This window comes from Notolabrus celidotus, chromosome 15 (genome assembly GCF_009762535.1).
Source record: "Notolabrus celidotus isolate fNotCel1 chromosome 15, fNotCel1.pri, whole genome shotgun sequence".
NCBI classification, from domain to species: Eukaryota; Metazoa; Chordata; class Actinopteri; order Labriformes; family Labridae; genus Notolabrus; species Notolabrus celidotus.
This window is the reverse complement of record NC_048286.1, coordinates 12,514,925-12,529,160: the sequence shown is the minus strand read 5'-3', so window position 1 is coordinate 12,529,160 and position 14,236 is coordinate 12,514,925. Positions and strand designations below refer to the sequence as shown.

The following is a 14,236-nucleotide window of genomic DNA, read 5'->3' as shown; positions in this document are numbered from 1 at the left end:
ACAAAGACATTAAAAGCACTTTTACCAAAGACAGAGCGAGTCCGAGGAATGACAAAAATAATTTGTCCATGGGACTGAAGATTACGGCCACTGACAACTTTAGGAGTGAATAAGGAGCATAAATAAGATGGCAGCTCCTGTACTGCAGCCTTATAAAGAAAGACATACCAATGCTCCATTCTTCTGTTGTGTAAGGAAGACAAGCCTACCTTTTCATACAAGATACAGTGATGTTTGCAGAATCCTAAGCCAGAAACAAACCGCAATGCAGCATGATACACTCATGACAACAAAAAACCAAAAGGTATATAGAAATACGTAAATAATTGTTTACCTATGAGTTCAGGGAAAAGGTGTTATAATGGTTCATGAATTTGATGATTTTTTTGTCATTGACTAAAAGAAAGGATTTAATAAGGGACTTGAATTCTAGAAGGAAAATTGAATACTTCGGAAGTGACTTTCAGAATTTCTGTTTGTGAATGAAAAACTTGGCATATAGTATAATGAAGTTTATGATATATTCAAGAGCAATATTTTCCTTGTTATCATAGTAACAAACGACGTCTTTGAGTTTAAGAGATTAAACATAATTAGCAGGCGAGAAAAAATGAGATTCAATGTCTTTCCATAATCTTTTGGATAGTTGTTATTTTTTTACTTTTAATTGTATGTTTCGTCAATCTGATACAAATAGAACTCAAATGAACCTAAAAAAAACAAACTTTAGTTAAAGGTTCAAATTCCCTGTACATCAAACAGACTTCCTTTTCTCTCACTTTCCTGCAGATGTCAGTCAATCTGAATTTAATAACAGACCTAGAAAATAATAGCTTGTATAGTTTTCGAGGCACATATTGATTAATTAGCTTGATAAAGATACATCACTGATAGTGTAAGTGTTTGCTTCATATTGCAAATTTACATTTTAAAGTATTTTAAATTACAAGATGCCAAGTATTGGTAGCAAGTAGGCCTAATACTCGATGGCCCTGAAGTGCAAATCACAACCGCAAATCAGAAAACACTTTGGCAAATCAGAAAACACTACAGCAAATCAGAAAACTTTGGTTAATGTCGTAGTGTTTTCTGATTTGCCGTTGTGTTTTCTGAATTGCCACTGTGATTTGCACTTCAGGGCCACCGTATAATACAGTAAAAGTACAATAGTTAAAGTGTGTTACAAATTTGTAGGTTAGTCTTTAACTTTCAAAACACGAATTTCCTTTTAGGCTTACTGACTGAATGACTATCTCACTATAGGCTTCACAGCCAATGAATTCAACATTTTTGAAAATGTAAAAAAATGAATTATGAAACAAGAATAACAAAATATACAATCTTCAGTTCAACACTGAAAATGCTTTACAGTATCGAAATCCAATGTTTAAAAAAATGTAACATGTAGATGAAATGTTGAGCTTATGCTCGAGCTTGATGATTCAACAAAAGGTCCACCGTTGAACATTTAAACGAAAAAAAAAAACATGATCAAGTACACATACATGTGAAATGCGAAAACACCAAGATTTACATGGTAGGCATACGTTTTTTAAATTTGTGGCATGAGCCCCTCCTGAGAAATATAAAAAAGACAATTTGGAGCCTACCTGACAAAGTCAGAAAGTTAAGCTATTACTTCAAAGAAAGGTCTGAGCTTAATAATCTGACCTTTGTAACAACAAAGCCAGCAGTAAAGGAGTTTGTCCATTCAGGTCACTCTTAAAATGAAAATCCAAGTCTTTCGCTTCAGGTTGGACCAAAATGAAGGCAGACAGTGATTAATAATGTATCACTCACTGGAGATTTTTCTTCAGGGAAAAAGGACAAATCCTCAATGTTAAAACTTAAAATAATCCTTTTCTGACCCTTTGATGTTCTGGACGGAGCTCAACAAAACTCTTTTCACTGGAAGCATGATTCATTCCTCTGTCATCCACCCTACTCCTGTCCTAGTTTATTACAATACCTGTGATTGCATTTCTCGATTTCTGCATTATGTATGGCTCACATCTCATTGTGTCCACTCAGTTTTGTTTTATAGTTTATTTTGCTTCAGGGGTTTTAATGTTGGAGTTATACTTTCATAATTCATTGATGGAGCCCTTGTGTACAGAGCCTTCCACAGAAAATAGAAGTGCACATCTGTCTGTTACAATAAATAGTCCTCAATGATGACTATGACTTGTGTTATAAAAGTGCACTCTACACATAACTCTGCACACTGTCTTACAGGGAGAAACCTTGGATTTGTAAGTCTTTGGGCTGTTTAATTAGTATCTGCTTCAGAGACTACAGATGAGGAACTCCCTTTCTCGAGCCATCAGATACTGAGCAGAGTTGTCATATTAAATATGGGCATGTATTCATGCATTGCCAATGGGTGTAAATCAGAATTGAAACATGATTTGCCTGCAAAAACTGACAAACACATATTTTTATGGAAAGCAAAGTGACTCTGAATTATTTTACACAGCAGGGTTTCACTTTAGACTCTACAGACATCAAAATTTAACGGTTTGCTCTTTAGCCTCAGGTTGTTTGAGGCCACACTTTCACAAGTATCGCCTGACCTGTGTCTGAATGTCAGAAATAATGCATGTGACTTGTGAAATTCAGTGACATTCCTCTTTGAGCATGGCCTTTAACTGTGAACATGTCACATAGCACTGATTTGGCGTGATGGCTTTAGAGCTGTAAAAGAAAACAAACATGTCTCAATATGTCAAGACGAAAAAAAGTTATATGAGGGCAAACCCAGCTTTGACGCTTTGTTTACTTTCATCCTGTAAAATCACACTTTTTCATAATTTAGCAGATCATATGCTACACACCTTTTGGAGTCATGATTTCAACTCGTTGAGGTCGATTTTAGCTGCAAATAATAAGTTATTTAAATGAAAAAATAAATGTAATCTTTAAGAAATAAATCATTGTTCCATCTAAAAAAACGTGTAAAAACATTGTGGGAAATGTCCAGGGCCGCCTGAGGCTGCCGTCCTCAAGCGGGCGGCCCGGGTTCCTATCAAACCTTCAGCCCTCTTCTCGCATGTCACTCCCCACTCTCTCTCCCAACTTCCTGCTCCATCCATCGTCCTATCCTTTCCAAATAAATGCGTAAAAGCCTGAAAAGCCTCCGACTGCAGAAGAAGACATTGGAGCAGATTTTGTAGGTATCAATGTACATAAGTTGAGGAAGGACTTGGTGAATCTTGTTTTATGTGTTTGAGATTTACCATTTATATTACATTTTTATTCAACTTAAAGGCACTATGAGGAGTTTTTAACTGACTGAGAAACAGACTGAAACTGATACTGATGCCTCTTTATGACCCTCAAAAGCAAACAAGACAATCTACAACAACACTGATACCTTCTCTGTTGTCATTTTAATGTCTAAAACTGCTCTGAGGGGTAGGTGTCAGAGCATATGATTGACATCTCGCTTTAGAAACAACCTTTTTTTGGCTGTTTTCAATGCAAATAATCACATTGTAAGATAAGTTTAAATGTTAAAAGACAACAGGATGAGGTTATTGTCTGAAGACACTTATTTTGCATGTACAGGACAAGAGATAAGAGGTATCACTTTGTCCACAAGGGGGCGCCAGAATTGATACAAGCTAAAAATTCCTCACAGCAGCTTTAAAGGTTTTTTTCACATTCAAATTTGGTGATGACGTCTTAGGGCATAACTGTTGCAGCACCTTTTATCTGTTTTCTGATTTACCCAGTACGTGTGTAAGTAGTGTTTTATGATGAAAAATAACATCCTGGCTTTCTTTCAGCAGTCGGGGTATCACTCACTGGGAATCTTTGCCACGGAAAATGTTAAAAAACAGGTCTCAAAAAACAGGCATCATATGTTAAAATAAGCACATGGAAATTATCTCTCTGATGGATTTGTTTTGCAATTTAAGTGTTAAATAAAGATCACATAGGAGTGACAGGGCTCTGAGTCAGGTTTTGAAGTATGTTGTGTTAAAAGGTCATTCAAATGACTTCAAGGCTCAATATTACCATGAAAACAGACAGAGGGAAAAGAAGAGACAACAATGAAATGAAAAAATGTGTCACAAGTAAAACACCTATACTGACACAAACTGAGCAAAGAGAGACATGAAATAACCCCAATCAGGTGAAAAATGAGTCCAAGAGACTCAACTGAACACAGAGACAAGTTCAGTCAAACAAGTCAAACCCCTACCTCTGCTTGTAATGGTTTGACATTTTTATTGCAGCAGGAGAACCTTGTTTGTGTTTGGCATCTAGCCTCCAACCTCAAGGGTTTATGTCACATGCTAAAATCTGAGAAATGATGGAACGATGAGATATCCTGAGCCCCCTACAGCCAGAGCCTGCAGGAGGAGATGAATAGGCAGAGAGTATGAGAGCAGAACTGATGCAGGACAGCAGTGGTTACAACAGAGCAGAGGGAGAGACCTGGAACCCTAAATAGACTGGCAAATTTAGAGGATACATTTGCCTGAACCAGCTCGCAGGCATTGCTCCATTTAGTGACAAAACAACAACTAACCAATGGGAATGAAGGACAAACCAGGAAAAAGAGTCAAATTCTTACAGAAAAAGTTAGGCATGGGTGGGAGGAGATGCTAGTGGACATACAAGGTGAAACATGTACCTCAAAAAGACAAGACAACAACAAGGAAACAAAATACAACCATAAACAGACAAAAGAGAAACCGCTATGAAAACATAGTGCATAATGAAAAAGAGACTTTAAACTATGATGAGATATAAAGTGGCTGTAAATGATGTTCAGGGTGTGGGAAAGCAGGATTTGTGTAGTCCGTGTCTTTGTGAGGGGGTTCACAAATCCTTTTCCTCCTTTTCATTGGGATGACATACTTTAGTGTAAACAAAAAAATCCCTACACTGTGTTGGTGCCATCTGGATCCAAACAGATTAAATACAACCCGGTGGTCTTCTTTGAGGCGAGGTTTTTTCAACAAGAAACCTTGAATGAAAACCTATCAGCAAATAGAAGCACGCACTCACTACCTTCTGATCATCTGTCCCTATCTCTCTCCTTTGTTTGTCTTTCATCATGTAAAGCTACTACAGGTCCGAGTAGGCTGTATGACAAAGGAATTCATGTGCGGTTTATGGATGGCATGTTAAAGAAGCTGTGGGCGTAAAATGTTGCATTTCAAAGGGGTTATATTTGGTTCTTGGAGTAAAATGGATGTGTACTAGGTTTGGAGGAACACCCACCAAAAATGAACATGTATTCAATTTGTTTTGTGTAGAGATTTTTTGGAAAATGTAGAGTTAGACATGCAGTCTATTCATTCTTTTAACAGTTCTAGAAACATTTTTTATATTTTGTTAACAAGTCATTTTCAAAAACGTCTCAAGACCTCGATGTCTTTACGTCTCTGATAATAATCGTTATTTGAGGTGCTAGTGTCTGAAGAAGAGGGCTTCGAGTTGAAACGGACTCCTCTGAGGTTGTTGCTGTAGTGAGCCACACAATCCATTCACGCTTAAGTTTCTGATCAAGTTTTATAGACTTTTTTGTGTTATAAGTTATCATGCTTTCCTGAAAAATCAGCCTTCCACATTATACAATTTCAAATAAGATCAAAAAGATAAAATAACTTGTGATCTGGAGATAATGAAAATATTTGTACAAGCAAAGATTTTCCAACAGAATGGCTCCTGTGTGCAGTTAGACAACATTTCGAAGGTGTAGGTTGGGTAATTTAACGGCTCTCTATACTGCTGGGTAGTAAAATGGCAATAACAACTAACAATGCATCATGTTTTATTATTATTTTAGTATGTGTTTCAAAAGCCGTAATCAGCCATAAGTGGCATCCATTTCTAGACAGTTGTAGTGTAGAAAAATATGTTTGTCCCTGAAAAGCTGAGGAGAGGGAGTTAGCTTTAAAAAGTGGGGTTTGTCATACACTGGTAGTTGGTGGATGCAAGTGGTTCGGCAGCATGTAACCTGTGTCTTTAGACTAGTGTGCCAGTCCGTTCAGTCGTCAGCAGGGCACTACTCATTTTTCTCTTCATTGACAACTTATACAATACCATGATGTAATATGTATATCGACATCTCTTATCCTTACCCAGTGGCTACACTGTGATTCCACATCATAGAAACCTTCCCTCGAGGAAATATTTCAAATATATAACCTGTTGATATCAACCTGGTTTTGATGCTGATAATTAGAGAGGAGGTCTGTCAATGGCTGATACATAATGCAGATATCATATTTGCAGGGGTTTTTTTGTATTTGCATTGCAAGTTCAATGATTTGATAATAACATAAATTATTCCATGCACATTACAATCTTATATACATGGTTATCTTAGCCAGTAACATGTTTTAGTTGGAATTTGAATAAATTCATGAAACAGTAAAGTACATTGGGTTATAGATTTTAGGACGTGAATGATCTTTTGGTATATCAGAAGCAATACTAATCTATACATCATAACAGAGTTAATATTAAACACGAGCCAGTAACTGTTTTAGGTTTGATTTGCTGTAATTTAGGATGTGAATAAGGTGAATAAGGTGTTATCATTAAAGGCAAGGTTAACACTGCTGGACACAGATGAGACTGCCTGCAGTGTCAGCAGACATTGCTTATTTATTTTTCTAATTGGCCTTGTGAGCTCAGCCATCGGCTTATGCTGATTATTTAAAAATGCCAATAATTAGCATGATTAATCAGTTCTATACTTTGAATACACACGAAAGACAAAAGAGAACATTCCTTTATCTAGATCACTATATTATATTTACGTTGTCAGTTAAGGTGACATTAAAATTGTGGTGGCACACTCACTGAGGGGACTAGCAAACTTTTATAAAGCAGTGACATGTTGCAGAACCATATCTCTGAATGTTTCAATGACTGTTCTATCCGAAATGTTAGTAAAGGACCAAATTGTATGCCCTGTTTAGTATATGAAATCACATGCCTACAGGTAAACATACAGTGGATAGCAAAAGTCTACACACCCCTGTTAAAATGCCAGGTTTTGTGATGTAAAAAAATGAGACCAAGATAAATCATGTCAGAACTTTTTCCACCTTTGATGTGACTTTTTTTTTTTATTCTTCCCCCTAAAAGATTTTAATTTTTTTTATTTGAATTGTTCATGTTATAGGTCACATTAAAGGTGGAAAAAGTTCTGACATGATTTATCTTAGTTTCATTTTTTTTACATCACAAAACCTGGCATGTTAACAGGGGTGTGTAGACTTTTGCTATCCACTGTACCTACAGCTCCAAGTGTAGACATTCTGTTTAGGTCTCAAGCAGTAACTTGAAATCAGGTCATTGGCTGCTTGGTTAATCACGAGGACGCTGTTGCATCTTTCTCTGAATGGAGACATTCATTCACCTGACCCAGAGAGAGAGAGAGAGAGAGAGAGAGAGAGAGAGAGAGAGAGAGAGAGAGAGAGAGAGAGAGAGAGAGAGAGAGAGAGAGGCAGATGTGCGGCATCTCTTCACTCCCACAAGTTTGCAGCAGCTCGCAGGGACAATAGGGATTCATCTATTTTAGGTTGATAAAGTGAATCCTCACACAGAAGCTGCAAAGAAAGAAGAAGTGAGTGTTTGAGGAGGCTGAGAGGAACAAATAACCTGGATTTACATCAACAGCATCACCACTCTTATCTTTGATGTCGGATATTAAAAGGAAAGATAAGAACATGGAAATGTGTTGCAAAGGGCTGCCAGGACGACAGGACAAATTCGTGCTCCTCATCCTTTACCTTCATCTGTACAAGAATATGGTGAGTATTTACATTTCATTCATTCATTCTCCTTTTGCCTCAAAACTCACCATCTAAATGAAAACACCTCAAAGTGCTGCTTAACTTAACCTTTGTGCTGCTGCATTTTGGCACGCGGAAAACCTACAGATGGAGAATCGATTGACTTAATTGCAGACTAACATCATTATCGTAATGCTATTAACATTATTACCCAGAGTCCAGTTCTATGGCTCTGTGGAGCACGAGCCACACTTGTGTCGGCAAAGTCCTCATTAAGCTGCTCGCATTAATTAGTGACCTGGGTCCATCCTCTCCATCCGTCTGGTACAAATCAAAGGGAAATCGAAAGGGAAAACATGATTAAAACTAAGCAGGATCCAGATGTTGTTTAGTCTACAAGTTTGAGAATGAATTAGAAAAAAATCATGTACACAAAAAAAAGGAATTTATTCCCCACTGAAAAGGTACATTTTGATGCGTAATGTTAACTTAGGTAGCTTTAATACGCAGGATAATCAAAATGTTTACTTGTAAAGTCAAGTTTCTTTTAAGGACAACAACAACACTCAAGACTCTTGCATGACTGATGGGGGCACCTTACATTGAGAAAAAACACCCTGCCAAGTGCCACAAAAAAAAAAGAAAAAGGATTTGGGCAAAGTGTGTCAGTCGACGATAATTTACGCTCCCCTTTCCTCGCTGCACCCTCACTCATCAACACAACTCCTCCAAACCACCACCGAAGAAGTAAATGTGTTTGTTTTGTGTTGCATGAGCCTGCATCAGTGTAGATAACCAAAGTCATCTGGTATTTTCAGGCGGAGGGGATTCATCCCGACTGCGCCATCGTCTCGCAGCACCTGAGGGCTCGTGAGGTTTGCAGCCAGACGAGGAGGAACGAGGCGCAGAACCAGACGGAGCAAAGCGGTGAGTTCATGTGATGCTGCGCCTCATGCTGCTTCTGCTGCTTTGTGTTCCCGCACACAAACAGAAACTTAGGAGATAACTTTGAAGCTTTGCAGCGCTGCGAGAGGCTTTTAATAGACAGCAGGAAAGTAGGTTAAAAAAAAAAAGAAATAGCTTGGAAGTTAAGAATCCGAGAGACAGCTCATTAAAGGAAGTCAAATGATGCGTGGGAAACTTCATGTAGAATCCTCCCAACACTTTGTCTGCCAGAATTGACTGTGAGAGGGCCCCTTATTACTACCAGAACACACACATGGGAAATTAAAGGGATATTCTGTATTTTCTGAGGTGGAGTTGTATGATGTATCAATAATGAGTGTTGGCCTTAGTCCTATATTTATTGGAAAAGGACCAGGAATGTAGTGTGGATGGGGCTGCAGCAAAACATATTATGTAACCACAAATAAAGGCCTATTAAACATATTAAATTAAGTCCCACCTGTGAAAAAAATCATTCAGTTTTAGTGTGTTCTAAATTTTCAGTAGTTTCACATCTTTCTGGTGACAGACTCTGTAAGTGTCGTTAAGAAAAACACAAGAATGCCTCATCCCAAAGCAAAGTGGAGTTTGACAGAAGTAGTTATCAACAGCACGTTTTGACCGTAGACTGTATAAAATGTAGAAGTAGTCCCAAACACAAAACCCATAGATTTCTGAAGAAGCACAATGAAACCCAAAGATGGTGGTTGCCATAGTGGAAATAGTGTCTCCAACTAACTTTCCACAAGCCTATAACAGAACAGGTAGACTTGGGGTTATACCCACCTGTCAGTCAAGTCAGCAACACCTGGTCAGGCCTAATATTGCACAACTCTTAGCCTTAATAAAATCAACACGGAGGATTGAATCTCGGCCTTCTTTCCATCCCCTGCTCTAACTATAAAACAAAAGGTGACCATGCTTTTTCCATCTACACCCCCTCCCTCTGGAATTTGCTCCCTCAAGACATCAGGTCTGCTGAGTCTGTTGACAGCTTCAAGAAATTACTCAAAACACATTTGTATACACAGACCTTCATAGAACCTCCCATCTAACCTCTACTGTTGTCTGTCTATTGCTTCGTTTGTCTGATGATTTCTGCATATGTATTTTGTTTCTATCATGCTTGTTTTTATTGTTTTTTGCCGGTGAAGCACTTTGTAACCGAGCGTTTTAAAAGTGCTATATAAATATATTTTTACTTACTTACTTACTTACTTACTTTTATACCAGGCTATACATTTTATTCTTTTATTCCAAAACTGCCATTTTAATATGGGCTCTATAAGGGTTTCCTAGCTATTGGAGCCAGCCCTAAGTTGACACTCAACTGCAGTTTGCTGCATTGGCTTTATTTTAAACACCAGAGGCTGCTACTTTTTAACCCAAACAGCTCATCTACCTTTACAGTGCGTGGCATGAGGTTGAGAAAATTGTAGTGCCAAAGGAACGAACTGGCTAGTTTTTTTCAAAAGTAATGCCTATCACTTAAAGTGATAAACAAATTGAAGATCAGGCTAATCTTTTTGGTCATTAGTACTTTACTTAAAACCATAATGATACAACATCTACTCTTATCAATACACATACTCCAGATAAGTACCTTATACAACCCCTTTAAAAATGTGAACTATCCCTTTAAGACTTAAAAAGACTGTATAAACACTCAAATGACTTCAGCAGCAGACAGGGGGTCAAAATGTAGATGAAATGTTAAGTGGTTTTGTCTTTATCCAAAAAAGTAAGCTGTCTTCGTGTCACCAGATAACCCTGAGGTTACTAAAGTTAAATGGAGTTACACAAGGCCTACCAAAGATTGCACTTTTGACCTTTCAGACTTTTTAGCTTCAGTTTCAAATTCTGTCTGTATCTGCATTCTGCCTGGATTTCTTCTATAACAGAAGTCATTATTTGATAAGTCAGTCTGTCTGTGAAAGGTCAGAACATATTGAAAAATGTCCCGGAGTCCAAAGTGTCATTGCACCCTATAATCATTGTGTACACTAAAGGCTGATTTATACTTCTGCGTCTCCGCAGCAGGGGCTGACGCGGACATGAGCCCCACATACTTGTGCGTCGATGTGTCTGTGTCGCGCAGCAATTCTCCGCCGAAACGCTTGAGGGCAGTGCGGTCTCTCTGATAGCCGGCCGCCTGCTTCTGGTCCCCCTACAATCTCTGTTTACTTTTCCACAGAGATTCTGAGCGTGTTATGTTAATCCACAGCTGATACATGTTGCTGTTTATCATACAGACATGATTACATGAAGAATAGAGAGGAGGAGATGAAATACACGGCCGATGTGCGGCCGATGTCCAGGATCCCGGAAGTGTTGTAAATGCTAGAAAGACAATGCCGCTGAGCGGACCAATCACAGGGCTTGAGGTCCGCGTCGGCTCTACGGGGAGTTACATTTTGGAGGAGGTGCACATCAGCTACGTGCATAGGCCTCAGCGTAGGTACGGGAGCTACGCGGACCCCCGGCGTAGGGTACGCCGTTGATTCAACGCAGAAGTATAAATCAGCCTTAAGGGCCCGATCTACTAAAGGTTTGCGTGTATAAAAACATGTGCAAACTTGATAGCGCGCAAAGCAGATGCACTCACTATCCATTTAGCGCGTTTGCCTTCATGAATATGCAGAATACATGTAGATCATCAGGCCTATACTCACCACTGTTTGGACGAGCCTTAAGCTCCGCGAACTTGTCCACGATGCACTGTATGTCCATTTTCTTTGCTCTGTCATTCTCAATAGATAACATGACATGTCCACTCAGTCTCTCCTGTCCCACCGTGTTCCTCAAGGGGTTCTTAGTTAGTTTTAACTTGGAGAATGAGTGCTCAGAAGGTGCAACGTTGACGGGAAGAGTAAAAAATAAAAGCAAAGACAGGCCTCATCAAATCGCTCTCTAAACTCCATCAAAACGCTGATTGCATTTTGGAGTAGAGTAGATGCGTTTATTTCATCAGCAGATCTGTTTTTTCTTACAGCATTCACCTTTTCACAGATGGCCTCCCAAATCGTGTTTCTAACGCTGAGATGTCTCTGCTGGAGTTCACCGATGTGTTTATTTCCCTCCTCCACAAAGACCTCCAACTCCATGGCTTCAAACTTCATTTATCACTTAAAACCACTCTGTTCTCTCAAACTCTCCATGGTGACAGCCAATAGCACACGCAAAATACTCATTAAAGGGCGGTCCGCATCACTTTTGCACTTGTTATCATTTGCGCACGCAGTCATAGTAGATCACCCGCAACACGCCCAGAAATAGCACGTGCAAAATTATTATTTGCACATGCAAATTAGCGCTTGTTATTTGGGATCTTAGTAGATCAGGCCCTAAGATTGATTATTTTCACAATCTAATTGTTATCATGTTGATCTAATACCCAGTTGCGTTATCTCCTGGCTTAACCTGCATGTCCTTAAATTCTGAGTCATTGACTTCATCGTAAAATGAACCTGACGTCTCCCGGGGACACTCAGCGTTTCTTTACAACTGCCCTCTTCCACTGAAGCTGAACTCTTCTCTGCGCTGTCAGAAACTGCCCCAGAAGAAAAACACTGCGGTGACTCCCCTCCACGAGACTTATTTGATGCTAATTTCTCCTGACGACCCCCAAAGCTGGACTGATACAACACTTTGGTGCAAAGTTGTCATCCTCTGCTCAATTCAAAGATAACTGTCTGCTGATTGCTGTGTTAGTTAGTCTGTCAGTGGGATGCCAGCCATGCTGGTGTCCAGTTTTACTGCAGAGCTGGAGAGCCATGCTGAGCTATAACTTTATCTTTGTAAAATACAAACAGACTTATTGACTAAAAGGTAGTACACATCATACATTTCAGATTTGTTGCTTTTATGTTAGAACTCAGTCAGCTACTGTTTCCCTCTTTGGTTTTTAACTTTGCCACCTTCACAAACAATTGAAAACTAAGGTCGAGTTGTAGGGTCTTCTCCAACACTTTTATCCCTTGCTATTCTATTGAGTTAAAACCAAATACTACTAACCAACAGTGTATTACTGGTCTGCCTAAAAGCCTGTTATCTTAATCAAATTGGTGGGCAATGAATGGCGGGAAATGTTCCTTGAATACTAGGACGCATTTGTCGGTCGCGATTCAAGGAGACTTTGAAATGGGACTGCTTTAGAGAGACATGCCACTGTGACACAATCTGTCTCCAAATGCTCCAATCAAAGGATGCAGCCCCACAATGTGGACACAATTATGACACCTGCTAAATGTCATCATCAGCATGCTGACATTAGCATTAATTGGGTTCAATTTAACAGTGTCACTTCGGCAGTTTTTTTTTTTTTTTAAAGACATCTCATTTTAATTTTGTCATTAAATCAAGGATACTTCACCAGAGTAGTTAAAGTTATTGAAAACCATACACATGTTCAGTGTCATTGGTTTGTATTAAAGGCTGGTTATTAAATGTTCAAATAATGCTTGTAATACTCAATAAGAATTACAATCAAGCGGCAACCTCCAGTCTAAAAATATGAGTCCAATGCGGAAGTGCTAAAAACTGCAGTTCATCGAGGATCCGCTTGAGGCTGGCTCCGTAAGTACCGGAAACCAGATACACCAATTCAAAAAATCCGATCTTTACAGCAGAAATAAACATGTTTACAGCCTGGTACAAAAGACGAGTGTAGTCTGGATAGCTCATTTCTCGATCGGCACACACTGTACAGGGGTTGAATTTTTTTTCTAACGCAGCAATTTCGAAGATATTGAGATTACAAGTCTTCCAATGAGAGGCACAGCTGACTTGATTGACAGGCAGGAACACTGTAGCTGTTTGCTAGGAGGCTCAAAGCCCGCCTCTTTACGTCACAATCGCTCGACAGCAGCAATATGGCTCCCGCCGACAATTGGCCTCAAAACAGCGCTTCAGAAACAGATGGGTGACGTCACGGATACTACGTCCGTATTTTATACAGCCTATGATGACAATGCCATAATATGATAGACCAATTGTGTCGACCAGTCCCATGATTTTGTCCAGCTGCTATTTTTTGCTCAGAAATATACTATTTCAGGCAAAAGATGTCCATCAACATCAAAATTTAAATTTCATTACAACATTAAACCCCCCTGTGAGGTCAAACAAATGCAGGTTGCTTAATAATTGAAGACATCATCAGGGTGTTTCCTCAGGGGTGGTCTGGAAGCTCTGCCTCAGTGTCGGGAGTAATTTCTCAATTTGTTGTTAATCCTAAATGAGGTGACATTCAAGTGACTAAATGCATAGCATCCTTTACAGAAGGCTGTTGATAAAGGCTACGGGAAAAAAAAGTCCTTCTTGGTGAGTGAAAAAGGCTTTTCTTTTATCAGAAAGGAGAGGAATGGAATTAGTCAGCAGCCCTTTGACATGACTGTTAATTGTAGATTGAAACAGTTTGACACTTGAGGGGATTTTACATAATGGTTTTCTACCCATGACGTTTCAAAATCCCCTCGCACAACGTGTACGTTTCATAATTTCAGGTTTTGGCTTCAATCAGTGTGGCC

General features: G+C 39.1%; 1 protein-coding gene across 1 annotated transcript in view; it reads left to right on the top strand.

The window, feature by feature from the left end:
• Positions 1 to 7,503: 7,503 nt before the first annotated feature.
• The window catches only part of ghrhra (growth hormone releasing hormone receptor a), a 41,471-nt gene continuing 34,738 nt past the window's right edge, over positions 7,504 to 14,236 (top strand). The window contains exons 1-2 of the mRNA XM_034702247.1: positions 7,504 to 7,781; positions 8,582 to 8,690. Coding sequence (XP_034558138.1) covers positions 7,668 to 7,781; positions 8,582 to 8,690 — 223 coding nt within the window. The 5' untranslated portion in view covers positions 7,504 to 7,667. The remainder of the gene's footprint in view (positions 7,782 to 8,581; positions 8,691 to 14,236) is intronic.